The sequence below is a fragment of the Uranotaenia lowii genome, chromosome 2 (genome assembly GCF_029784155.1).
Source record: "Uranotaenia lowii strain MFRU-FL chromosome 2, ASM2978415v1, whole genome shotgun sequence".
Lineage (NCBI taxonomy): Eukaryota > Metazoa > Arthropoda > Insecta > Diptera > Culicidae > Uranotaenia > Uranotaenia lowii.
In genome coordinates, this window is record NC_073692.1 from 201,261,372 (window position 1) to 201,288,099 (window position 26,728).

Sequence of the window (26,728 nt, forward strand, 5' to 3'; positions counted from 1 at the left end):
TCCCAGTCACGGCATACACAGTAAACTTTTGTGGTTAAGTGGTTTAAGCATTTGTGAGATGCTAGCCATCATATACTCGAAAGATGCACGCTTAGAATCAAGTAAAAGGAATCTCTTCGAGGAAACATTAAGTTTCATTGAAATCCTGTATGTGTTTGTATTTGGTTTTTTAATCTTGTTGAAGACTCATTTTGCATGTTTTCACATGGATGTGTACTTTTCGTTGTTTTTTCCACATTGTTTTATGATTAGTTTTTCTTAAATGTTCCAAGTTCCACTAATAGTTTTTTGAAGAGATCTAAAAGAAATTATCTCGGAACCCAAATCGCCCATTTTATGATGTTATAACAAAAGATTTTTTTTTAATTTTTTTCATTCTTGGAAAAAAATCTCATTAATTATTGTGAAGTGTGATAAAGTAAAAATTCTTCAAAATAATTTGATTGAATTCGCAGTCCTTAACGGTTTAAGTTTTCGCATAATTGGATGGTAAAATTGAACACATTGATGATCAACATTTATACAAAAGTCATAGATTGACCGATAAAATTGAATTGTAAAAAACTTGAAACCTCATACTTAATTTCAAATAAAGTTTCTTGCGTTGGATTTGGTTTTTCCAGATAATGCATGTTAAATTTTTGAGTCCTTCATTTAGATTTCTCGACGGCTTTCAAAGCGTTGAAATCACAGCTCTCAACTTATAACTCTGAATTAATTTATATTATCTTTCTCTATTAGGAATTCTAAAAATACGAAAATGGTTGGTTCTAAAAAGCTTGATTTTAAGAAAATTACTTAATATGTTTTCAGCACTCAATCCAAATTCATAATGTAGATAAATCATTGCAAAAATACTTCACACACTGTATATTCTTATAGACTCCAAAGCCCTGCAGCAGTGGTAGGGGGTACTTTCAAAACCACTACAATTCAAGTCAATACATACTTTACAGGTTAGTTATATTGTTCAATCCGAAATGTTAGCTCATTATTGCATCCAAAATTCTCGTATCTACCGGTACCACATGCTTTCAGCAGTAGAAGGTACAAAAAACACCCGCCAAAGTTTCCCCTTTCAAATCTTTAACACTCAGCAAGCTTTGATTTGCTTTCCAGTACACGTGAACTCTGGATAGTCGTTTCTTACGCTCGGCCCATGGTGAAGGTGAAAACAACCCGCCAAAGGAAACGAAAATCGGCTGCCAAATGGGTGCCATGACTTTTGGTTCGTGAGAATAAAATAAAACGTTGTATGGGAGGGTCCTTTTTCTCAGGTCGGAGGGGCTCATAACTATTACTAAAACCTTACCCTGGTTCAACTACATCTCTGTAACAAATTTCAGGCTGATCGGTTCAGCGGTGTGGATTTGTATAAGGTGCATACAAACAAACAAACATATATAGTCCAACTCATCTTTATATATTAGACTAGCTGACCCGGTGTGCTTTGCTACACCTATCAGAATCAAATGATATTTTCAGAAATCATTCACATTTTTATTGTTTTTGGTATTATTTTGAATAAAATTATGACGAAATTAATAAGCAACCACTATAAAATGAGAGCTTCACCTGGAGTTTCAAATTGCAACACAAATCATAACTTATATTCTGAATCTTGATCTATAAATTTGTTTTAAAGATCTGATTATTTTCATCTGTTTCGTAAGTTTCGCCCTAAAAAAGTAGGGTCCCAAATAAATCGTTCGCAAATAATCTAACTTATAAAGTATGGTTGTTTTTGCTTGATATGTTCTGGATTTATGCTAAAAAACTGATAAGAGAGCTCCTCCCTGTCCTTCCCTTAACCCCCTGCTGAATGGAGATCGTGATCTTTAAGAATCATACCCATTTTTTTCGTTCCAAAAAATCCTCTTATATCAAATATAGTTCCATTGGTTGATAAGTATTTAAGCTTTACAAAAAAATGTATATGGAACCCCTTCCTTTCTTCCCCTCTCTACACTGTAAATCGTAAGAGTCTATAACAATCGTAGAAACATATCTCGTAACCAAGTACCTTTCCATGCCATATTTGTTTCCATTTGTTGGCTTCGTAAGTATAAATTGAGAACATATGCTAACAAAATTGTATTAAGCTCACCTCCCTCCTTCCATGTACCTTCTCACTGAAAGGAGGATGATGTGTCAAATAATCATGGAGTCATACCAAAATGATTTTCCATATTAAGTTTTGTCCATTTCTAGGATTTTGTAAAATAAAAGTTAAATGTAAGCTTCCCTCTTCCCTTCCTTTATTTTTAATGCCATGCCAAATTTGGTTTTATTTACGTAGTAAATTTTTGAGTTATGTATAAACTTGAAAGGAAGTACCATCCCCCTTTCCGTTCTCTTCAATAGAGGGGTGATAACTTAATATTCATAAAAGTATTTTTCGTAATCAAATACTTTTTGATGCCAAATTTGGTTTCATTTGCTCAATGAATTCTCGAGTTATGCAAAAAAAATGGAAACTCCCCTTCTTCCTTTATATCTTACCACTTAAAAAGTACGGCTTCAATTTATAATAGAAACATTTCTCGTATCCTAATACACTCACATGTCAAATATGATTCAATTTGCTTGATCAGCTCTCCAGTTATACTGAAAATTGTAAGGGAGACCTCGCCTCCCCCTTTTCATCCACCTCTTCGAAAGAGTGAGGGATACCAAATATTCATAGAAGCATTTCTCGTACCCAAATATCGTTCCATGCCAAATTTGGTTCCATTTGCTGTTGTAGTTCTTGAGTTATGCAGTAAAAATGGTATGAAACTCCCCTCCCTCTTTCCTTCCTCCCCGCTGTAAGAAGGAAGGGGTCTCAAACAATCATTAGAACATGTCACGTTCCCAAATACTCGCCCATGCCAAGTTTGGTTCCATTTGCTTAATTACTTTCTTAGTTATGTTAAAAACTATAAAAGAGGCCCCTCCCCCCTTTATATCTCCCTACTGGAAAGAGGGAGGGGTCTCAAATAATCATAGAAATATTTTTCGTATCCAAATACCCTCCCATGCCAAATTTGGTTCCATTTGCTTTATTAGTTTTTGAACTATGTAAAAAAATATGAAAGAGGCCCCTCCCTCTTTCAACTGGAAAGAGGGAGGGGTCTCAAATAATCATTGAAATATTTTTCGTATCCAAATACCTTCCCATACCAAATTGGGATCCAATATCTTGATTAGTTCTCGAGTTATATGAAAAATTGTAAGGTAGCCCCCCTCCCCCCTTCCCATCACGCCACTGAAAGGAGGGAGGGGTACCAAATATTCATAGAAATATTCCTCGTTTCCAAATACCACCCCATGCCAAATATGATACCATTTGCTTGATGGGTTCTCGAGTTATGCAAAAAATTGTCTTTTGTTTGGGAGGCCCCTCCCCCCCTTCATGAGAGAGGGAGGGTTCTCAAACCACAATAGGAACCTTCCCCTGCTTCCAATACCCCCACCGGCCAAGTTTCACGCAAATCGGTTCAGTAGTTTTCGAGTCTATAGGGAACAGACAGACAGACAGACAGACAGACAGACAGACAGACAGACAGACAGACAGAAATTCATTTTTATATATATAGATAATGAAAAGTTTTTTTTTAAAAGCTTAAATACGATTTAGAAATCGCTGATGAAAAAAATTTTTTTTCTCGATTTGTGTACTTCCTGGGTCGACAGTTTGGTATCAAATGTCCGGATTTTGCCTGGTTTTTAGCTAAAATGGCCTGGATTTGTTCGGCCCGGGTACGTGCTGAAAAAATTCTGGCAACCTTACTCTTAACAGAAATCCTGAATTTTAAAAATTCAGAAAAATGATGAAACTGAACTTCAGTAACTGAAGAAACAACACAAGACTTGAAAATCCCAATGAATTGGATCTAAAAAAAGATCATAGAAATATTCATATTTAAAAAAACACTCAATCGTTTTTATGATAATTTGAGAATGATAATTTGAAAAATGATCTGCTGAATTCAGGATATTCACTTCAGTAGATGATAAAACTTTGGTTAAATCAGTTGAAAATGTTCCAGTACAAATTTCAAGTCTAAGACAGAAATTGATATGAAAATTCAATAAAGAAACCCTGTACTGTCGATTGGGCCAATTTAAGCAACTACAAAGATTTAAAAAGATTTTACTTTCAAAAATAGGGAGGGAAAAGGGTTAAGAATTTATAAACCAATGAAAATTTCTATAATAATGATTGAAAGGTGGACATTTATTATAATACGCGATATTAACCTGTATACTGCCCGGGTAAAATTCTGAAATGTTTATCATAAAGCGAAATGAGCTGTTATTTAAGTGCAGAAAACCATAACTTGGAAACTCAACGTAACAACAAACATTGTTTTTGTGCAAGACGTTTGAATGTAATGAAAATGTGTAAAATTTTACCTGTTCTGTACAGAATATCGTAACTGATATGTTTCGATAAAAAAATGAATATTTGAGGTGTTTTGCCTCATATTCTTCTTAATTTTTTTTCGAATTTAGTTTTGTCCAGAAGATTTTGATATGCTCAGCTCGCAAAATGTGGGAGAGCTCCTTCACTGCCTACTCTAGGGGGCCCCTTAACTTTTTAAGACAAAAGCTAATCTAGATATATTTTTCACATGGGCCCTTTAGTTTTTATATTTCAAGTTTTCATTCCGATTTTCTAGTTTTGATTTTTTTTTCATGGATTTGTGGTAGTATGATTAAAGTAATGTTAAAACTTTTTTTCCCTCGGGGGGCCCCCTAAGCCGGGGGGCCCGGGGCAATTGCCCCTTTTGCCCCCCCCTTTAATCCGGCCTTGCTTAATTGTCTTAGATTAACTGAACACAGAAGAATGACCAGTATGAATTTAAAAAAAAAGAATTTCAAGAAATCCAACCTGTAATGAGCTTCCAGTTTTTTTGTGCAATATTTTCTGAGCTCGAATATTTAGCAACAGAGAACGGTGAGTGAATGAAGTTTGAATTGAGTGATCTAGACCTATTTTGGTATACATACCTATGTAGGTATGTATGGTAAAGAAATGTTACGAACCTCCTCTTAGTCAGTTCTACTGCTGCTCTGATAAATAGCACATCCAGCAATGTTCAAATGCAAGCGAAGTGTTTTCCTTCAAAGTGTAGATGATTCCAATAACTATTGCATTCGGTTCCGATTGGAAGGGGCCATGGTTGTTTATTGCAAAAGGAACGGTTGCTGTCAAATGTATCACTTGCCATACTTGAGTCGAGGATGTGTCAACGTCAACTCTATGGACTTTGGCAACAGGTGGTTGTTTGTGCCAGAGCAATCCACTGCAAAGGAGCCTAAATACCCACATAAGCTGTTCGAATCCACCCGACTGGGGATAGCAGTAGTGTTTGACTCCGGTCGTTCGTTCGGATGAAGCAATTGGTGAACCGATAACACGGAACTTCCCGTATGTTGAACAACATAAATACATGAATGGTTTGCGTTTGTTGACAGGCAGGCAGGGGTGATGTTTATTCGGGACAATGTCATAGTCACACACAAACACCGACTACATTGGTCAATGTATGACTTTTTGAAGTGCATTGATTCATAAATTTGCCGTTTCGGAGGATGGTTGGTCAATATTTGCTTATTGGTTGTATGGGATTTTTTTTTTCGGCAGCTAAATGTTTGCGGTTCAATGGCACTCTGCATCATTATCGCCATTAGTAGGTACGAGGGCGAATGTTGTTCATAAATTTGCCTCTTTCAGCTGATTAAGAGCTCTTTAAAAAAAATAAACACAGAGGGATCAATTTCATAATATCATTTAAAATGTGTACGAAAAGGTGGGTATTGGATTTTTCCATACTACTTGTCACTAAGAACCGCGTTTCACGTGAAATGTTGACGAACAATTCCTAGCATTTTAATAACTTTACAAACTGAGATATCTCTTCGAAAATAAAACTTCTGGTCATAAAGATCCTAGAATGAAGTTGAAAACTTTTAAGATCCTACTTTATTTGCAAGTATTGATAATAAGTTTTAATGTTTTTAATACTGTTTTGATGATGGTCTCATGCAATTTTTCGGATTTTATTTTCCTAATAGTTTCTATCAAATATTTCCTCATTTTTCGTCGAATTTAATCACTCATTCGTTAGACGTTTCCCCATCAGACAACCCTTATTTTCCCATTCCGATCATGTCCCGTAATCTACTGTTGCAAGAGTTGTCGGATTAAAGTCAAGTATTTTCTATCCCTTTGGAAATCCTTCTCTCGGAAACCCGAAAGCAAGAACGGAAGGAAGAAAGGAAGCGGAACCCGATCAGACTTTGATGCGCAAATTGATAGCAAACTGAGACCATCATAAGGTGTCAACAGCAAACTGATAGCATATTTTGATGTGTAGTTTTGTACGAGAGCAAATTAAGGCATAATTAAGCTTTCATATATTTTTATTTGACAGCAAACTGAAGCCACATTTTGGTATCAACAGTAAACCGACAGCAAAAATTGGTATAGAATTAAATTGAAAGCAAAACAAGGCATTTAAGCAGGTGTCAATTTTTTCTTACACATTATAAACCGAGACGAAATTTATACCATAATTTGCTGTATCCAATAGCAAACTTATTTATCATTGAATCATATTTAATTTTGCGAAACACAAATTTTAAATCAAAATTGAAGCATAACGTGGTAAATAATGTATTGTTTGCAAGCAAAATTTAAAGCAATGTTTAATAATAAAACTGGTGGCATAACTTTGTGTAAAATTTGCGATGATAGTCTTGGCATCGTTAAGGTATCATCAAATTGTTTTAGAAAACCAAAGTGAAATTATATTCACGAAAATATTATTCGGCAAATTTTGTAACGTCAGCTTGAATCTGTTTAAAACATTTTTTATTTATCCAACAAAACTTTTCACAAATTCTTACGTTACAATTAAGACGTTCATTCTCAAAACTGTTCTGTTTTTAAAAATCCGTGACCATATTCTATGTTATCTTGTTCTATTCAGACTTAGCATCTTATTTTTTATTCATTATATTTATAATAATTTTTCTTTTTCATTTGTCTCTTGTTTTAAATGCATTTGAAATTATTCTTATTTATGTCATTCTTGTATTACTTTGTGCAATTTTCATAATTTGTATTGTTATTGTTGTGTAGTTGAATAACATTAAATGAGGTGAAAACAAATTTAATGGTATAACTTTACTGATCCAGTAAATGTGAGTACCATTGAGTGCCAAAACCGAGAGAACCCTTTAATAATTCAAAAAAAAAATTGGCAAAATATTGATTTTTGGACCAGTCTTCCTGATTTTCTAAAATTTCAATAGTTTATTTAAATAGAAAATGGATGATTAAAAATTCTCGATATTTCTTTCGTCTGCTACTAAATAATAACGTCAAAATTGCTAAAAACTGAGAAAACATAATTAATATGGACGACCCCTGGCAAAACATTAAAACATTCGTTGAAACAAAAATTAAAAAATTTGTTTTTCAAAAATCGCATTTTTTTTCAAATTTGGAAAATTTGACAAAGTTTTTAACGTTTATCAAACTACACTGCGCAACATTTATATATGAAGGTCGATGATGTATTGAGAGCAATGCGATGTGAAATGACGAACATGATTCAACACTGGAAAATACCCTATGGAAATGGAAATATATTGGGGATGAATCATTCCAAAGGATGAAAATCCCGTACAAAAAAAATCTCTACGGAAATGCATAAGAACCGCGGCAAGCGTCTGTCGTTCCACATCGTATCTCTTCACATTGAATGCGATGCGAAACGGTGCAAAACGATATAGACATTCAGTCGCAGTCACCGATCCACTCTTGGACGCAAATCATGTAAACAAAATTTCAGTATGATTGTTTACATTGTTTTAGAACCATCATCCGTTGCAGTTTCACCGCTACGCACCTACTGGACACGGATTGTCTTTTCTCATCGTTTGCGTTGTGACGTGAAATTTTTTAATCAGCTTCCGTCAAGTGAGCATGGTTTCCTAATTATTTCCATTCCAATCTGGAGACTACATCTGTACTTATAGGAAAAAGAAATTATCAGCGAAAGCGGAAGTGCAGTCACAACAAGTTTATCGACCTGGGCAGTCAAACTAAAGGGCCAACAGAATGGATTGAACAATGCACTGCAATGGAACTTTGAAAGAAATTCGGATAAACGAAGAAAGGTTGATATTTTCAAAGCATTCAACCAAACCTCAGCTGAAAACCAAATCGGATGGCAGCTGGCAGACGAGCAACTTGATAGTGATGGATTTCTTGTTGACCTTGGTCCCGGTCGATTGTGGTGCTATCCTTTTCGAGTTGACGGGGCGCTTTTCCGGGTGATTGGTCTAGTAACGAGGCACTTCACCTTCGTTGGATTTCCAGAGCTGTGGCGTGTTGATGTACTAAACCAAGCAATCAGCATGGACTTGGACTTTCAATTTGCGACCAATCGGTAAGTTTAGTTTTTAAGATAATCGGTTCATTGAAGCTTTGCGCTCTAGAGTCTTAGGATATCATTCTTCGCCCCCTTAGTTATTATATTTTTATCGATGATTTTGTGTATTAAAAGTGGCGACCGAGATTCTGCTACCATTTTAAAAGATGTGGTCAGATGTTTTCGCGATGATGCAGCATTATCAAGCAAGCTTACAATCCAATTACAATTTTCATTAATATTGATCAAACACCTTATAATCAAAAACACAATAAGATGAGCTTGGTTATCTGATTATTCAGCATGACATCATTTAGTTTTATCAGTGATTTTGTTAGGATTTCGATTTCAGTTTTGAAAACTTTCAAAGCGAAATATACTCAAGATTATTCTTTACACAAAAAGCGGGGAACACTTGAAATGCTGTATACATTTGGGCGTTGCCATATAAAATATAGATACTTACTTTCAATTTCTATTATAAATATTTTGTAAACGGAGACGATATTCGCTACATTCAAGTATAAACCGCACACTGTAATGCCTTTTAGTATACTGGCAACTTTCACACCTAGATATGTACAACGTTAAAACGATGGTTGAGGAAAAAGCGTTTCTGAGCTTATTAAGATTGTAATGTATCTGTAATAAAAAAAAAGATACCCAGTCAATAGAATATTCAATTTAAAGTTGAACACCCTGGAAGATATGAACACAATCAATGCCGAAGAATCACAATGCCGGCTAAATATAATTGTTAACATCAACTCTCAACGAAATTCACATTACGCGTTGTATTTTGCGGTTTTGGTTGTTTCTGATCTGAAGAATTGAGACATTCATTCAATGGTTTTAGTAAAATGTACCATGAATAGTGCAGCAGTGTTCATAAAATTTAACCTAAATCCAATTAACACAATCCGCGCAAAACCCAAATCCTAACGTTATGTGTCGCATACTATAGTTTTGAATGAATTTCTGAATTTATTTGTTGACACAATATCGGTTTACCTGATAGAAACATTAAATGGGTCTAGAAACCGTGTTTAACTCATTTATCGTTTGAACGTTGCGTATATCTAGGCGTATCCAAAAAGCAGCAATGAAACAAAACATTTTTAGGCCTTATTGTATTAAACCTGGGCTTTTTCGAAGTCTGAGTGAAATAAAGTAGATAATTCAAAACCACACAAACAATATAATAGTGATACGTATTAGCAAGTCCTATCTTTTCTCAACTCATCATCAAAAATCAAATTGATATAATTAACTCTATAGAAGATTTTAACATTGATTGAAAGTATTAGCAAGATCGATGTTTGCTCTACCTTAAAATCGTTTGAAACGTCTTTGGGGTGTACGCAAATCTTCAAGCGTTTTTAAATATGCTGAATATTTGAAGCGACAATTAAGGCAGAATAATTTGCGCAATTATTTTATTTGGCCGAAACGAAAATTTACACGACGTGTCGGATATTATTAGAAGACTGCTTTGGAAATTTAAGACATTTTTTCAGAAGTGATCGCGAAGTATCATTGGATACGTGAAAGTAATATTCCCAATCCTCCATAAATAATAAAATATCACGAGCAAATTATCAAAAAGTAAGGCGTTAAGTGTGGTGGAGGTCATCATTTCCATTTTGACCATTTTGAGTCGAAATAGTTCGTTTGAAATTTTATTTCGATTGAAATTTAACTTTTAAAAGTATATTACAACTAATTTGGAATTAATGCAGATAACAACTGAGGCGCTTAGGATAAGAGGGGTGTAAGTGTGCAAATAATGGTTTTGAACGCCCTTCAAAGTTGTCAAGTTGCTCGATTTTTCAAAAAATCTCAGGTTTGCACCAGATTTAGCTTGAGATGTGAACAATCAATTGGTATGATTTACTAAAAATTGGCGATTTCTACACCTACATCCCTCTGATCAGAATAAATTCAGATGAAAGATTAATACTTTACTTCAAGATATTACAATAAGATTTTAATTTTCTGATGTAAAATCCCAAATAAAACAACAAAACAACCTTTTCTCCAGTTATGTGAATATTTTTACATTTCAAATTTCTCTCGTACAAAAATCTACACCAAAAGATATGGGGTTTCGACTTGATTAGTTTAAACTGTTGGGAGATGAACATCTCCCAAATTGTTTGAATGAAAAGTTTTTCAATGATAAAAAGAAATCACCGTTATTTTAATGTTAGAATATATATTTTTCTTTCTGTTCAGTTATAAAATTGTGTTACCATGTGTGCTTATCACAATATGAGATTCAGTGGTGAAAAATATGGCATCTTTATTGCATACATTGCGGCGTTACAATGGCCTTATAATGCAATGCACATGTTATGAATATCTCTGCCATGCAAATCGCATGGTATCTTAAAATTGCATAAGTGAAGGCGAATATTAAACGAGGTAAACTAGGAATTTTGAATTGCGACAAAAAAATTTAAATCCGAGAATAATAGTATGGTTAAATTACAGCAAATTTTGCTATCACGCCTTGAAAGTCAAATTAGCTCTCATTTTGCTTGACATAAGGTGGTACACAGCAAAAATGAAAACAAATTTTTCGTGCTTCATTAGCAACGTGATGCCACATTTTGCTAAAACTGAGACCTGAACTACACCACATTTTTTCAAAAGATTTGACAGCATAATGATGTCTAATTTTGCTATCCTTGGAAAATATTTGATGCCCTATATTGGCATCATTGTGCTCTCCAAGCTCTCGAGAAACGAGGTGTAGTTAAGGTCTCAGTTTTAGCAAAATTTGGTATCACTTTGCTAACCAAGTATGAAAATTTGTGCTCTCATTTTTGCTGTGTACCACCTTATGTCAAGCAAAATGAGAGCAAATTAAACTCTCAGGGCGTGATAGCAAAGTTTGCTATAATTTTGCCATTAAAGTCTGCTCGGGAAAAGCTAAACCAAACAAACCGCGCCACAAAAGGAACCGAACCGAGCAGAAATCCCCTGCAGGACAGATTGAGTTTAATCAAAAAGTACAACACAGCAGCGATGCATCATGTCGAATCCTTCTGGGAGTTTTTGGGTTGGGTTGAAGTAACGAAAAACGAAGGAAGTCGGAAAAAGAATTCGACATACATTTATTCCGTTCTCGAGGGAGGAAATCTTCTGGCTCTTTGGAGTTGCCTCGGAAGATTCGTTCCATACATACAAAGACGTGTGCACCAGAGTTGGGTGTGAGTGTGGGCGTATGGCAACTAACTTCATGAACGTTAAAGAGAGAGTGAGTCGCACCACAAGCAGCGTGAATGTGCCAACTTGCGGAAACTCGCTAAATGTGTGAAAATGCCTTCATTCTTTACATGATCCCGTCAGCAAAGGGTGTTTTTCCTCCTTCCGGTGGAAAACTGTTGAAGCGCACTGTCGGGGTTTGTTTTGTTTATTAAGAGGTTCTATTTCCCCGTGCTTTAAAGAAAGGACTTAGAAAAACGGATTTTTTTTCTGTTTGCAAAGATCCCTAAGGTTTATAATATTTGAAATTCTTAATGGTAGTTTATCATGTAATAGTTTGAATACGAAAAATATTTCTTTTATGTACTTTCTTATTTCAAATAAAGGATGTTCCACATCAAATTGCATCATAGTAAAATGCTGTAAATAATTACCTTGTTGACCGATTCTTTTGAACTTTAAAAAAAAAATTTAAAACTATTTGTTAACTTTTAGTATAGTATGTATTTACCTAATTCCAGTTTAATGCCATATTCGTACTATCGTACATTAGGCCCAACACTCCCCTTAAATTTTGCGCAATTTTTGAAAGGAGCTTCTTCTATCCAAACACCCACTTTTACTCATTTATTCCTCAAAATTGACTTTTTTTAGATGTTCACTGAGTGTCTGCTTCAAAATAGCGCAGTATTTATCAATGAATCTTAGTGCCTGTACATTTGAAGAAATGATGTCCTGGTTTGTCACTTCCATCTGTACCGTGGCTTTATATATCCTTAGGCCATCCTTTGAATAGCAGAACAAATAAAAAAGGTTTGTGAGTTTAATTACCCACCCCATGGAGATTTTTTCAAGTTAAATTTTCATCGTAGTAACGGAAATGATCTTAAAAGGTGTTTAAAACTAAATGTTAACAAGCAAATCAAAAACACCTTAGGCTTAAGACATTTCATTTCACTACACTATATGACGTTCACGAATTGAAACTAATTTTCAATTTTTAGTTGTTATAATAGATTTGTTTTTTTTTTGTTTCCGTTTCCGAATCTTCCTTGAAAATGGATTTCATGCGGCATCAACATGTTGTATATAACGATTGAATTTATTTTGTGAATTATTGGTGTTAAAGAGAATTGTTAGAAGGTACCAAAGACTGTCAATTGAAGTCACGCGTTTCTTAAGCGACTACTGGAAAACTGATCACTCCAATGGAGAATGTGACGACAATTTAAATTTCTTACTAGGGAATTTAACACTTAAAGTCCAAAGGTATTAATTCACTTCTCTGAATGACCAAGATCTGTTAATCCATTAAACATGATATTAATTTCTGAAAATTAAGGGAAATTGTCAATCTTATGATTCCGTAAATATGTATATAGTTTGAGTTTTTTTTTCTTCTATTTGATCGAATGAAAAAAACTGCATGGTGAAGGCAATCAATGTATGACTTCAGAATAAAAAATATTCAGGTATTTCAGTGTTATAGCAATATTCCTTTCCCTTTTTGACTATTTTCAATTTGTCATTCCTTAAAAATTCAAAACATAATGAAGGATTAAGAAGCTCAGATTTTGAAACAAATACAAAATTTATCACAATTTTCTCATGTAAATTTAGGCATATGAGGGATAGAGGAGTTCGGGAGCACTGGCTTGTAGCGAACGCGTTTTTTCCCGGTAAAAGTTAACGTGAAATCTTTGGTGTTTTAGCATTAAATTAATCATTATTTCTCGTGAAACCAATAAATCAAGTGTTTGGGAACGTATTTAGTGTGAAGTTCAAAAAATCGATATCGTCTAATCGAAGAAATTAGTGGTTTTTGTTTGTGAAAAATGGTCTTTGGATGACGCTACGTTGCTACGGTGCCGTGCCGTGCAATACACATACATTCCTACTTCAAAACTTCAGAAAATTTAAATCAGATGGCGCTGTAAAAGTTTTTAAGAAGGTTCGGATCCTTACTTACGCCTGCGCAACGTCTGGAGATGATTATATTCTAGTGAAAATCAATTTTAACAAACGATGGGCTAAACGGATTTGATGACCCTGATATCAACCCAAGCTAAGTACATTTTCAAAATCATATATTAATAACGTACCTATTCTAGCTAAATTAAGATGTTTTTAATCATAAATTATAATTTCAGTTTAAGATTATCGTAACAGTAAATATCCTATTTAAAAGCAAGATCTTAAAATTATGTTAAAAATGCTATTGATAGCTATATATTTTTAACTGATCGACCTTTTTATCGTTATTTAAATATGAACAAATCACGTGCTGAAAAATGTAAATGATTTCAACAAAAAAAATTTCAAAGTGTAATATCATGAAAACTAACATCATCCGATCAATTTATGTTACATTGTCAATATTATTTTATTTTCCGGGATTAATTTAATTCCTCATTCCTTATGTAAATGTTCAATTGTTATAGAATTTCTTATAGCTCAAACAAAGGTGTGTTAGTGTGAACATAATAAATTTTGGGTGAATGCATAATGGGTAAGGTGCATAATTTCATGCATTTATGTAATACTGGTTAAATGGTACAAGTTGTTTTTTGTGTATTTTACTATCATCCCTCTTATTCTTGTATAGCATATTTGAAATAAAACAGTTTAGCATACTTTAGTGAAGGCTAATTTAAACACTATTCACTGGTTCAACCTGACCTCAGCTATTATTTAAAAAAATAATAAAACGCATTTGACATATCGTAACAGGATATGGAGCTTTTCAAATTAGGGTACAAGTGACTCAATCGATGTATCGTAACAAAGTTTGAAGTGCAATCCGTTGACGAATTATGATCAATTGAAAATTAAAAGTAATAGTCAAGTTCCACTTTAAATTAAAAAAAAACTAAAAAATTGAGATAATAAATCTTTCGCAATGAAACTTTCAAAACTTTGATAGCAATAAGCTTGCTTACTGTTCTTCAATAATTCACCTGCAGACTGTCCAGAAAGCATCAAAAAACATAAACAATTGTTTTTATGTATATCAGATTTGATTGATTTAGTTTATACAAAAAGTAGCTACATTATAGAGTTCTTCATTGCCAGCGTTTTCGAATAGTTATGTTTATAGAAACATGCATTAATCATTATTTTCTGAACTTAAAAAACGAAGATATGCAAACCCCTAGAATTTAATCAAAGTTTTCAACCAATCTTATCAATATTCATCGTGTTTTTATAAAATCATACAACGTAATGACATCGGAGATAGTAAAATTTATATAAATTAAAGTAAAGTAAAACAAAATCTCTTTCATCATGCCTAACTTCACACAAGTTGAAAATTCAATTAATAGTTGTTCGTTTATCTACTCACGATTATTACTTCTTGTATATTTTTTTATTTATTTTGATATCTTCCTTATATACTATAGGAACTAGTAAAAATTATTCATTGTAGTGATTATAACAATAAATTGATGATGAACTTAAGATTTCGTTTTATAATTTTCTTTTCCTAAATACATTTTTTTAATTCTTGAGTTTGTCTGTTCCTAATTTATTAAAATAACTTAAGACAGTTTTGAGACTGATAGAAATAATAAAGAAAATCTTGAACCATTTGATTTCTACTAAAAGTTGGGTACATATTATGGTTTTCTTAGGTAAGATTTGCACTCAAAGTTTCATAGCAGGATTAGATAAAATGATCATTGATTAAGAGCAAAAAAATCTAGACTTAACTGTGATTTTATAGTTTATCAAAGTATCAACACGAAATTATAGAAAAAATTTTTAGTCTTAGATGATAGCACTAGTCAAAAGTGCCTCCTGATCATATCCTTTCACCCATACTTCCAACAACAATTTTTTGCTAGGATGCAGAGGTGACCTCGGTCCTAAAGCACGAGTTATGAATCTTTCAATCCTTTTTCTCTATTTTCCCTCTATCCATTGACTACTAGGACGTGGCCGGCGCCGTTATTGATGTTCAAAGAGAGAGCATCAGTTTTGTTCATTGTGAATGTGCTGTCAATCCCAGACACCATTCTTTTGACCCCTGGGCAAAATTGATGGCCTCGGTCAATCACGGAGTAGCAACCATTGGCGATGTGGAACTAGTTCTACTGAGCCACGCCAGCGATCATGGAATTCGAAATGTGTTAACCTTCATCAAAATTAAATTGATCTAAAAAATCTAATAGCATCGAATTTTTATTGCCTACTGAAAAAAATGTACAAAACATTTCGGGTTCAATGATTTAAGGTGGATGTGAGTAGTCGATCAAGCTAAGCTAAGCTAAGCTAAATTTAGGCATATGAGGGATATTAATGACAATTCAAAAAAATTTCCCTACATTTCATAACCTAGCTCAAATGTTAAGTAGATAAATGGTTAGCAAATTCAAAGTCATCACTTTAAGTAATTCAACAGAAGTTGATTGGTATAATTCGGTCCAGAGGATTGCAAGTTACAGCTGCTTGAGTTTGGTTGACCGACTTTTCTTTAATCTTGAGTGATCTTAAAGATAAACAAGCTTTTTCGTTGATCGAACACCCCACGGAGTGGAAATTTTTTGAAAGTTCATAAGCACATCTACTAGGAAAAGATAAAAGTTTTTATAGAAATTAGATCATTTGCGGATATTTTGTAACGTTGTTTTGCCGCTTAGGGGGGGGGGGGGGGGGGGGTCACCCCGATCACCACGCCTGTATTCAGTGCTAGAAATTTTAAAATTGAAAAACCAGCGGTTGAAAAATTATGAACTTTTCATTAGATTCGAAGTACCACCTTCTTAGCTAAATTTAGCGTAAAGTCAACTTAATTTGTGTTCGCTTTGTGCTTTCAATATTTACGACAAAACTTGGAATTCCTATTTTTTATGTATTTTTATTGATCACTAGCTGACCCGGTGTGCTTTGCTACACCTTTCAAAAACAAATGATATTTTCGGAAATTATTCAAAATTTTATTGTTTTGTTGGCATTATTTTGAATCAAATTGCAACCACTATGAAATGAGTGTTGTAGCTGGAGTTTCAAATTGCAATACAAAAATGACTTAAACTAATTAACTAAATCTCGACTTATAAATTCTGATAAATTTAATCTGTTTCTTAAAGCTTTTCCCTGGAAAAGGAGGGTCTCAAATTAATCTTACGCAAACAATCTAACTTATAAAATATGGTTGTTTTTGTTTGATATGTTTTGGATTTATGCTAAAAACTGATAAGAGAGCCCCCCTCCCTGTCCTTCCCATCATCCCCTGCTGAATGAAGGTCGTGGTCTTTAATAACCATACCCATATTTTTCGAGCCCAAAAATCCTCTCATATAAATTTTGTTCAATGGTTCATATGTTTTTAAGCTTAACAAAAAAATTGTATGGAGACCCCCTTTCTTCCCTTCTCTACACTGTAAAGAGTAGGGGTCTAAAAAAAGTCGTAGAAACAAATTTCGTAACCAAATACCTTTCCATGCCATATCTGTTTCCATTTATTGGCTGCGTTAGCATAAATTGAGAACTTATGCTAACAAAATTGTATTGGGCTCACCTCCCTCCTCCTATGTACGTACTCACTGAAAGGAGGATGATGTGTCAGATAGTCATAGAATCATTTTATCCATTTATCGGATTTTTTTTTAAAGTTAAATATAAGCTTTCCTCTTCACTTCCTTTATTCTCAATTCTATCCTCCTACTGCAAGAAAGAAATTGTTTCACATAGAAAAATTTCTCGTATTGAAATACCATCCCATGCCAAAATTGGTTAGTTAATTCTTGAGCTATGCATAAACTTGAAAGAAAGCTTCACCATCTCCCGTTCTCCCCATTGAATGGAGAGACTAGAACTTAATATTCATAAAAGTTTTTTTCGTACTCAAATACTTTATGAATCCAAATTTGGTTTCATTTGCTCGATCAATTCTCGAGTTATGCAAAAAATTTGTGGGGAAGCCCCGCTTTCCCCTTTTATATCTTTCCGATGAAAAAAAGGTGGGGCTTCCATTCATAATAGAAACATTTCTCGTATCCAAATACCCTCACATGCCAAATTTGTTTCCATTTGCTCGATCAGCTCTCCAGTTATATTGCAAATTGTAAGGGAAACGTCTCCTCCCCCTTTTCAAGCACCTCTTTGAAGGAGTGAGGGATCCCAAATATTCATAGAAGCATTTCTCGTACCCAAATATCGTTCCATGCCAAATTTGTTTCCATTTGCTGTTGTAGTTCTCGAGTTATGCAGTTAAAATGACGTACGTATCGAAATTAGTTGACAGGCTTGATAAACGTAAACAAGTTGACGCTGTGTACGTAGACCTGAGTAAGGCTTTCGACAAGGTACCGCATGATTTGGCTGTTGAAAAATTGCGGCGATTGGGGTTTCCTGATTGGCTCTGCAATTGGATAACCTCGTATCTTGTAGGCCGAACTGCTTTCGTAAGACTGGGCTCTGTTTACTCGACATCTTTCAAAATAACCTCGGGAGTGCCTCAGGGAAGTCACCTGGGACCTCTGATATTCCTTCTCTTTATCATCGATTTGACAGCTACTCTTGAGTCAGAAAAACTGCTGTACGCCGACGACCTCAAAATTTTCCGAACTATTTCTTCGTTAGTCGACTGCTGCGCTCTCCAAAAGGGCATGACTCCGAATATTACCAAATGTACTACCATCACGTTCACTCGACAACGAAGTCCCATCACTTTCGAGTACAAAATGTCAACGACTAACTTGAATCGCACATCGGTCGTCAAAGACCTTGGCATCACTTTAGACAACAAGCTCCCCAGCTAACATGAAATCGTAATAGAAATGATAATCCAAATCGAATATTAAGACATTTTCAATAACTATCGTAAACACGTTGGTATTGAGTGATTTTCTAACATTCATTTACGACAAGCTTTGCGCAAAAAAAATTGAATCGGATAGCAGTTTAATCAATTCGTAAATATGTCTCCAAAAAGTTGAGAATATGCTAATTCGACATTTACGATTTGAGTGAACTGATTTACGATAAATGGGCGGTCCTTCAATTGACACTCTCTCCGGATTCTTCCTTTGACTGGTTCGCAAAAAGAAAATCTCACCTATAGAGCTATAGCGTATATCGTATCAGCTGATGAGATGGCATAGTGGTAAGATACCTGACTGCGAACTCGGAGGACTGGAGTTCAAATCTCGGTCGAGGAAATATTTTTTTTTGGTTTATTTTGCTATTTGTTGGAAAATCGAATCGTTGGAATCTTGTCATTGTAGATATATCGCCTCCAATTTTGTAGCTATATGCTATTTTGGTAAGTTTAATACAATCTTTTTATCTGGTATATTTGTTTGAATTATTCTGTTGTTCCTGCGTTATACCTTCATAAATGTTTGCTGGGTCAACTTCTCCCAGCATATTTCCACGACAGTAGCCAAAAGTTTCGCAGTTCTTGGCTTCATACGACGGAACACGCAGTTTTTTAGTGACTTCTACAGTCTGAAATCACTGTATTGTGCTCTTGTGCGTAGCATTATCGAATTTGGAGTGCAAATTTGGGCACCATATCAGGCGGTGCAATAAAAAAAAATAGAGAGAGTGCAACGTTGCTTCGTCAGATACGCTCTACGCCGCTCTACGTTGTGTTATATTTAATGAAGTTGCTAGTGAATTTGATTTTCATATTTCGAAATCTGTTTTCAAAACTAGAATGGGATAGTTTAATTTCTGTAAATAATTGGAAGCATCTGCAAAGATTGTTAAAATAAATAAAATAAAAAAATAAAAATTGTATGAAACTTCCCTCCCTCTTTCCTTTCTCCCCGCTGGATGGAGGAAGGGGTCTCAAACAATCATTAGAACAGATCACATTCCCAAATACCTGCACATGTCAAATTTGATTCCATTTGCTTAATTAGTTTTTGAGTTATGTGAAAAATTATAAAAGAGGCCCCCTCTCCCTTTCTACTGAAAAGAGGGAGCTCAAATAATCATTGAAATATGTTTCGTTTCTAAATACCCACCCATGCCATTTTTGGTTTGAATATCTTGATTAGTTTTCGAGTTATATGAAAAATTGTAAGGTAGCCCCTCTCTACCCTTCCTATCACCCCACAGAGAGGAGGGAGGTGAACCTTATATTCATAGAAATATTCCTCGTTCCCAAATACCACCCCATGCAAAATTTGATACCATTTGTTTGATGGGATCTCGAGTTATGAAAAAATTGTCTTTTGTTTGGGAGGCCCCTCCTCCCCTTCATGAGAGAGGGAGGGGTCTTAAATCATAATAGGAATCTTCCCTGCCTCCAATACCCCCTCCTGCCAAGTTTCACGCAATTCGGATCAGTAGTTTCCGAGTCTATAGGAAACAGACAGACAGACAGAAATCCATTTTTATATAAGGTACACCGGGGTAAGTGGGGACGGTTTTTCATATAGTTTGACTTTAAAAAATCATTAAAAAATCAGCAGTGGGTCAATTTTGATAAAATCGCGTTCAATGTGATGCAGAACATGTTGTTCACAAATGCTGAAGAGATGAGCTTGATTGACGCAAAGCGAAAAAAGTTGTCACGTAAATTGTTATGGACTGCTGGTGTCTACACTTACCCCGCTTTATGAGGTAGTTTTTCCCTTTGATTTCTAAGGAAATTTTCAACAAATTAGAGTTTTTTTTAGTTGAATACGTTACTTTATTACTTTATTATCAATGATTTTAAGAAATACTCTAACATTTTCATAAAATGTCTTTTTCATCTTTGCACACTTTTTCCAGTCACGAATTGATTTTTTTTTTTACCACAGAAGCAAAACCTTTCCAAAATCATGAAATTTTACAGAAACTCACCTGTAAAATGCAATTGGAATCTAGTTGGAACCTTTTCATGAGTAGGCATCTCGAAGAATTTGATCTTTTATATCCGGTTTTAACATAAATTTTGTTGTCCATTCACATCTGTCATATTGCGTAATAACCTGATGCACAGATTGAAATCTTTGGAACTGATCATTATTAGTTATTTACTTGTTGTCTGCTAGTCAGGCAACACTTTTTGCCTGCCGTAAATGGATATTTTGCATTATTTAAGGAGTCTGCATTCAGTTATCCCCAATAACCATCAACTTTTTACCATATTTAAGATCAAGGGTTGCACTCCGATGGTTGGCTTGAACTTCGTGTGGATCCTAGAGTGGCTCCTTATACTTACCATTTGACCCGAAAAAAAATCAGAAAAAATCAACAGTTCATGAGCTTTCAAGTCAAGAATTTTTGAGGCGCAAAATGCGTAAAAGGAGAAAATTTGTGCGAAATTATTCTTACCATGTCTTTTTGCATCGTAAATATCTCAAACACACGGTAATTTAAAAATCTATCAAAAATAGGCAAGATAGTTCTTTTCATCACCAACACAATGCTACTAAAGTTTTGCAGATCCACAGGAGCTGAATTTTGGCAAATCATTATATTTTGTACAAATAAACCAGCAAATACATTTTTTATATACTCGGGACCTTGCCACGAACAGACATGGTAAAGGATTCAAACGCTGGAATTTGTTTGAAATTGGGTATTTCATAAGTTTTGTCGCTCATCAGAAATCATCTGCTCCATAGCCTCGGTACCGGCTATACAGCAGACACTTTTGACAGTGTTTGCATACTTTTCTACCACTCACACATTGTTAATAATTCTTTGAATTATTAACGGTTTTGTCAGCTATAAATTTGATGATGATGAATTTTGAAAGAAACTGTGATTTTTTTTTTATTTTTCTTTTTCTCTTGCATCGTAAATATCTCAAAAACGCGTTAATTTTAAATTTCTAAAAAAAAATAGGTCGCATAGTACTTTTAACAGGCAGCCAAATGCTGTCAAATTTTGAATGTCCAATTACTAGTTAACAAACTATTAGCAAAAGAAAGTGTCCCATTTCTAAAAAAATAAGCTTTATTTTATATTTTTGATCCTCAACGTCAATTGCTTCACCCAAAAATAGTAAACACATAGTGGTACTATACTTGTTTTTATCACTGAATGTTGATTTAAATATTAAAACTATGAACAACAAAATTAAAAACAGGCCCTTTAATTTCGATAAGACATAGACAAATGGTAATGTGTCAGATTGATAGGATTGAGAGGTTGAAAAACAAATAGTGCCTCCTTTTTGTCTTCTTTTAGGATAAGCATACCATAGAGCGCGGAATAATACGGACAGGTCCAAATTTTCAATGTTAAAACTAAGGAAATGTGCAGTCTGGTCCGATTTGCCGAAAACATAACAAAATATGAAAATACAACAAAATTAACAAATTTATTTAATGTTTACATTAATCTCGCAAGATGTCGACAAAGCAAAATTCGGTCTCAGATGTGCTTTATTATTGATATCCGGGCGAGCTACGATGTTTGCTTTCCCAATTTCCACCCAATAGCGAAGATTCAACCGTATCCTTTTGCACATCTTTGACTTATCGTCGAAAGAAATCTGATTAAACCAGACCACATCGAATGCCATGGCCACAGATTTTGTGGATCTGTTCGATTTTTGTTCGCTGTTTTGTTTTTTTTTCTCTCTTAAACCCCTCCACACTGTTGCCGATGGTGGAAGAACTGCGCAATCTGGAACATCCCTGATTGCTATCTCACACACAAAACAACCCACCACAGATGGGTAAATTATTAGACAGAGCGGTTTTATGAATGTGTTTTGTTTATCCGGGTTTGTTTTTTCGTTCTTTCTTTCTTTTTTGCAGCATCCAGTCCACCCACGACGATACCACCCTCGACAACGGAAACGATTACCACGACGATGTCCTCAACCAAGTCCTTCGAGCTGCTGTTTGGACCTACCACAATGGCACCAATCAATTTCTTCGATAGAGGTGGGTACTTTTGTACACATTTTTGCTTTAGGTTTATCATAAATATGGAAAATTTAGATATACTGGGTGACAAAAAAGTTCCCGTACTTTTAAAAATGCTCCAAAACCGTTACCATGCTCATTTATTAATCGAATCAAACCTCATGAACAAATAGTGTAATGCTATGGAACCTTGGCAACAAAATCAAACAAAAAAAATCGAAATTGGTTCTAACTTGCCTCCTACGACCTCAATACTCAATTCATTCTTTCAGTTCACGACGATTAGATCACCGCTGGATGTAATTTTTTGGGATTTCGTTTGTTGATTTTGTTCGACGATGTTTTTAAAAAATTAGCTTGTTTTACGTTTCGGTCTACTTTATTTGACCATTCTCAGAAACTATATTTATTACAAACTAGCTGACCCGTTGTGCTTTGCTACACCTTCCGAAAATAAGTGTAGTTTGTAAAAATTTATTCAAATTTAGATTTAAGAGAGCATTTGGGGTATTTTTTGGAGTTGAACAAATAAGCTATAGAAATTAAAAAAAAAACGATGAAAAAGATTTTTAATAACCATTTTCAAACAGCTTTTTTCACCATTCTCGCCTGCGAAGCAGTTTGAATATCTATCCTTTTCGCGCCAAAATTATGTTAAAAAAATGTTTTGCCATAATCCAAACTCGTGGACATGAGACATTATAGCTTGCAGTTTTCCAAAACAGCACTTATCATGGTAATGAAAAATATTTTAAATTAGTTATGTATTAAATACAGTGAAAATTTCTTTTTTTTTAATAAATTTACTATGAAAAAAATATTAATATTCAAAAAAATATCAATTGCAGAAGGTCAAATATTCAAAAATGATGGCAAAAACAAATTTTTAAGTTGACATTTGTCCGTATATTTGGGCAAGTGTCAATGCAAAGCTTATTTACAGATGCGTCAGAGTAATGGCTTTAAAATGGATTTAATGCGTATTCCTGTTTTGTGTTCTATCAAGCTTCACTGATATATCTGCAGTATTCCTGCAGTATTAATTTATGTTTTACTCCACTTTTAACGAATGCCGTTCAAAGGGAATGACAAAGGTCATTTACAAAGACATTTAAGAATTTTCAATATCCACTTCAGTTTCAACATTCAGAATACTCCTTCTGGTCTTCCCAACATATTGAATCATTTTGAAGATGAATTTCTTAAAAGTTCGACGTTTGCCCTTGCCCCACCGTGTAAGTTGAAAGGAGGGAATATTGTTTTTAACACTTTAAGGGTATATTAAAAATTTCTCATAAAAACTTTGCGTCCAGTTAATTATCAATTCTAAAGTCTCGCTTTTCAAAAACGAAGCGTATCAAAAGTCTCTTTTATGCAGCCATGTAACACAAAAACACATTTCATATTAATTACGTACTTGAATTGGTATGTAATAAAAAAGTACGATGGTTTGTTCAGAATTATTTAAAGTAAAAAGCACCCAGTTTCATTTTTAAATTAGTTTCAGTTGTGTTTTTGGGCCGAAGTAAAAATTTCTAGAAGAAAACATAATTTTCAATTTTTTTTTAACCGAAAATGTTGAACGTTTGAACATGTTCTAATGTTCCTTGAATGAAAAGTCGAATGCTACCTCCATTAACACAAACTAAATATGGAAGTATTTTTGCGAAACTTTCAATTGGTTATGATTCGATTGATAAAATACCAATCCGTGTCACATCTAGGCGTCATTTATTACCACGTGCAATTAAGCAAGAAAAAAACACATCTAGGTTGCGTATCGTCCCCACGTGCATAAGAAACATAGGTACTGGGTTGAGAAACAGGCGCCTGATTGTTAAATTTTTCCAGCGATCAATGAACAGTATGCTTTAGATTTGCGACGACGTTTGCTTGACCATAGAGACGAAAAACAAACCCCTCAAATAAAAGAAAATCTATAAACATGGATGCCATGACTTTTCAATTTCAGATTTTGGCCAAAAAAATGTATATGTTTTATTCGATCGGCAAAATGTCAATCTGGGTCTCATCTAGGCGTTATTTATAACCTTGTGCTGTACAAATGAGCTAGGAATCAAGTAGAAAAAAAATCACACCAAGGCTTCATATCGCCACCCCTTGCATTGAAAATATGCTTGGTTGAGAAATACGCGCCAAAATATTCCCACTGATTAGTATGCTATGCCTGGGTTACTATCCTTTTGCGACGTTAGCTCGACGCCTCGACCTTGGAGACGAAAAACAAACCGCCCAGAGGAAGAAAAAATCTCGAGAAAATGGATGTCATGACTTTAATTTGTTTCGAAAAATTACATATTTTGTATGGAAGCCCCCCCTTTCTTAAGTCGGATGGAGTTTTGACTATTACAGAAACCATCCCCGGCCTCAAAAACCCTCAGATGCCAATTTTGACGATGATCGGTTCAGTAGTTTCCGAGTCTATAGGGAACAGACAGACAGACAAACATTCATTTTTATATATATAGATAAATGTTGAAAAAAAAATTAAGTTACAATTTTTAAAACCTAATTAAAATAATTATAAAAACACACATTGGGAAATATTCACAAAAAGCAATTTTTCCACCTGCTAGGGCCGTCTCTCGGCTCTAATTGGGCGTCTATTTGTTGCTGCTGCTGCTGATAGTTGTCGTTGAGGCGTCTTATTTTTTAAATTTTCAACTCGCTCTCGTTCATTCTCCTCTCGTAGTTTAGTCCATCACCGAACAAAATCAACAAAAGAAACCACGAAGAATTCCTTCAGTTAGTTGTGAATGCCTTCGACGATGCTCGTTTGCACTTCTTCCGTAAATGACGTTCCAAACCTATGTCAGTGTGATTTTTGTGTCAACTCCTTTACCTCATCTTGAAGCAGAGAATTTTCCCTACAAGATGGATTCCATTAAATGCTTTTTAGGTGTAGACCTGTGAGTTTTACAGGCGAGTATTCTTGATTCCTAAAAGTGAAAAAAAACTACATTTTACAGATGGCAATGATCGATTTTGCGGGATTCGTGTAGCTCCAAGCATTGGTCTTGAAATTGAACTCAGAAAACCCCACAGGGGTCCTTCCAAGTAGTTTCCAAGAAAAACTCCTAATTGTTTTTTAGAAAATTTTGTTTTGCTGTCGAATTTTTTTGCAGTCTCTTCTTGTGCAATCGGTGGTAGTAAAGTGGCACAGTTGTCTAAATTTAAGCGTCGGTGATGGAAACCTTGTTGCGAGTTGCTGTTGCGAGCATCGTCGAATTATTACTCCATTTTATGAAAAAAAAAAAAATATGAATGTCTAAGGAGGGTATTTTGAGCTATTTTTGTTTTTTTTTCGGTTCAATCAAGTAGCCAAGATTCCAAAGAATGTAGGGAAACTAGAGGTATGACGCACACGTTAAGAAGAATCTTTTATAACTCGCAAACGAAGTATGTAATTCAGTTAATTTGAAAATTATATTTGAAAAGGATACTGTATTCCACTTAACATATATAATCAAGAACACTTAAACCAACAATATGCTTCCTAATCGTGAAATTTTGAAAGGGTAAAGTGCGCATATGTGTACCCAAACGCAATGGTTTACGTTCAATACGTGTAAGTTGATTCAAATGCCCTCAAAATTGTTTAGCAGTTGAAAAAAACGTCTATTTTATTTCCCAGATCGAATATTGTATTGCAACGCGCAGTGCTGCCAGATATACTGACATTCTGAATAGTTAATTAGATCTATATGAAATTCAGGAATTTCAAATATTTCCTTTTACATTCAAGTTATGTTTTCCAACTCAACTTACAAATTTCTTCAAAAACGTATTGATGTAAATTACCCATAAATTTAAATAAATGTTATATATGATAATAAATAAACGGACATGGCATGCTTCGCCCTGCCTCGACATGGTTATTTGAAATCGTTCAAATAACAGAAATAATAATTGGATAAGGAATTTTTTCGTTGTGTGATCAATAACAATTCCAATTTTCAATTTTAAAACAGATGACAGGTGATTCTTTTTTGCTTTTAGATGCCGTAAATCCTCACGCGAAAAGCAGAAAAAAATGGCAAGAAAAACTCCCGAAAATTTTAGTTTTCGTTTTTCGTCAAATTTAAGTAATGTAGAAAACTTAGAAGGTACTCAAATGTTTAGGGACGCATAATAGTGTAAATAGAACACACTGGCATTTTCAGAAAGTTTTAAAATATTTGTTTAGTGATGGTGGTGCATCCAGTCTGCTCTGTGCGTTTTATACCCAGCTCCCCTATTAAATTT

The 26,728-nt window shown here is 34.4% G+C and overlaps 1 protein-coding gene across 1 annotated transcript in view; it reads left to right on the plus strand.

Annotated features, from left to right (window-relative positions):
- LOC129744092 (lachesin-like) overlaps positions 1–26,728 on the plus strand; it is a 355,022-nt gene that overhangs the window by 316,525 nt on the left and 11,769 nt on the right. Inside the window, exon 8 of the mRNA XM_055736457.1 lies at positions 22,352–22,480. Within this exon, the coding sequence (XP_055592432.1) occupies positions 22,352–22,480 (129 nt within the window). The remainder of the gene's footprint in view (positions 1–22,351; positions 22,481–26,728) is intronic.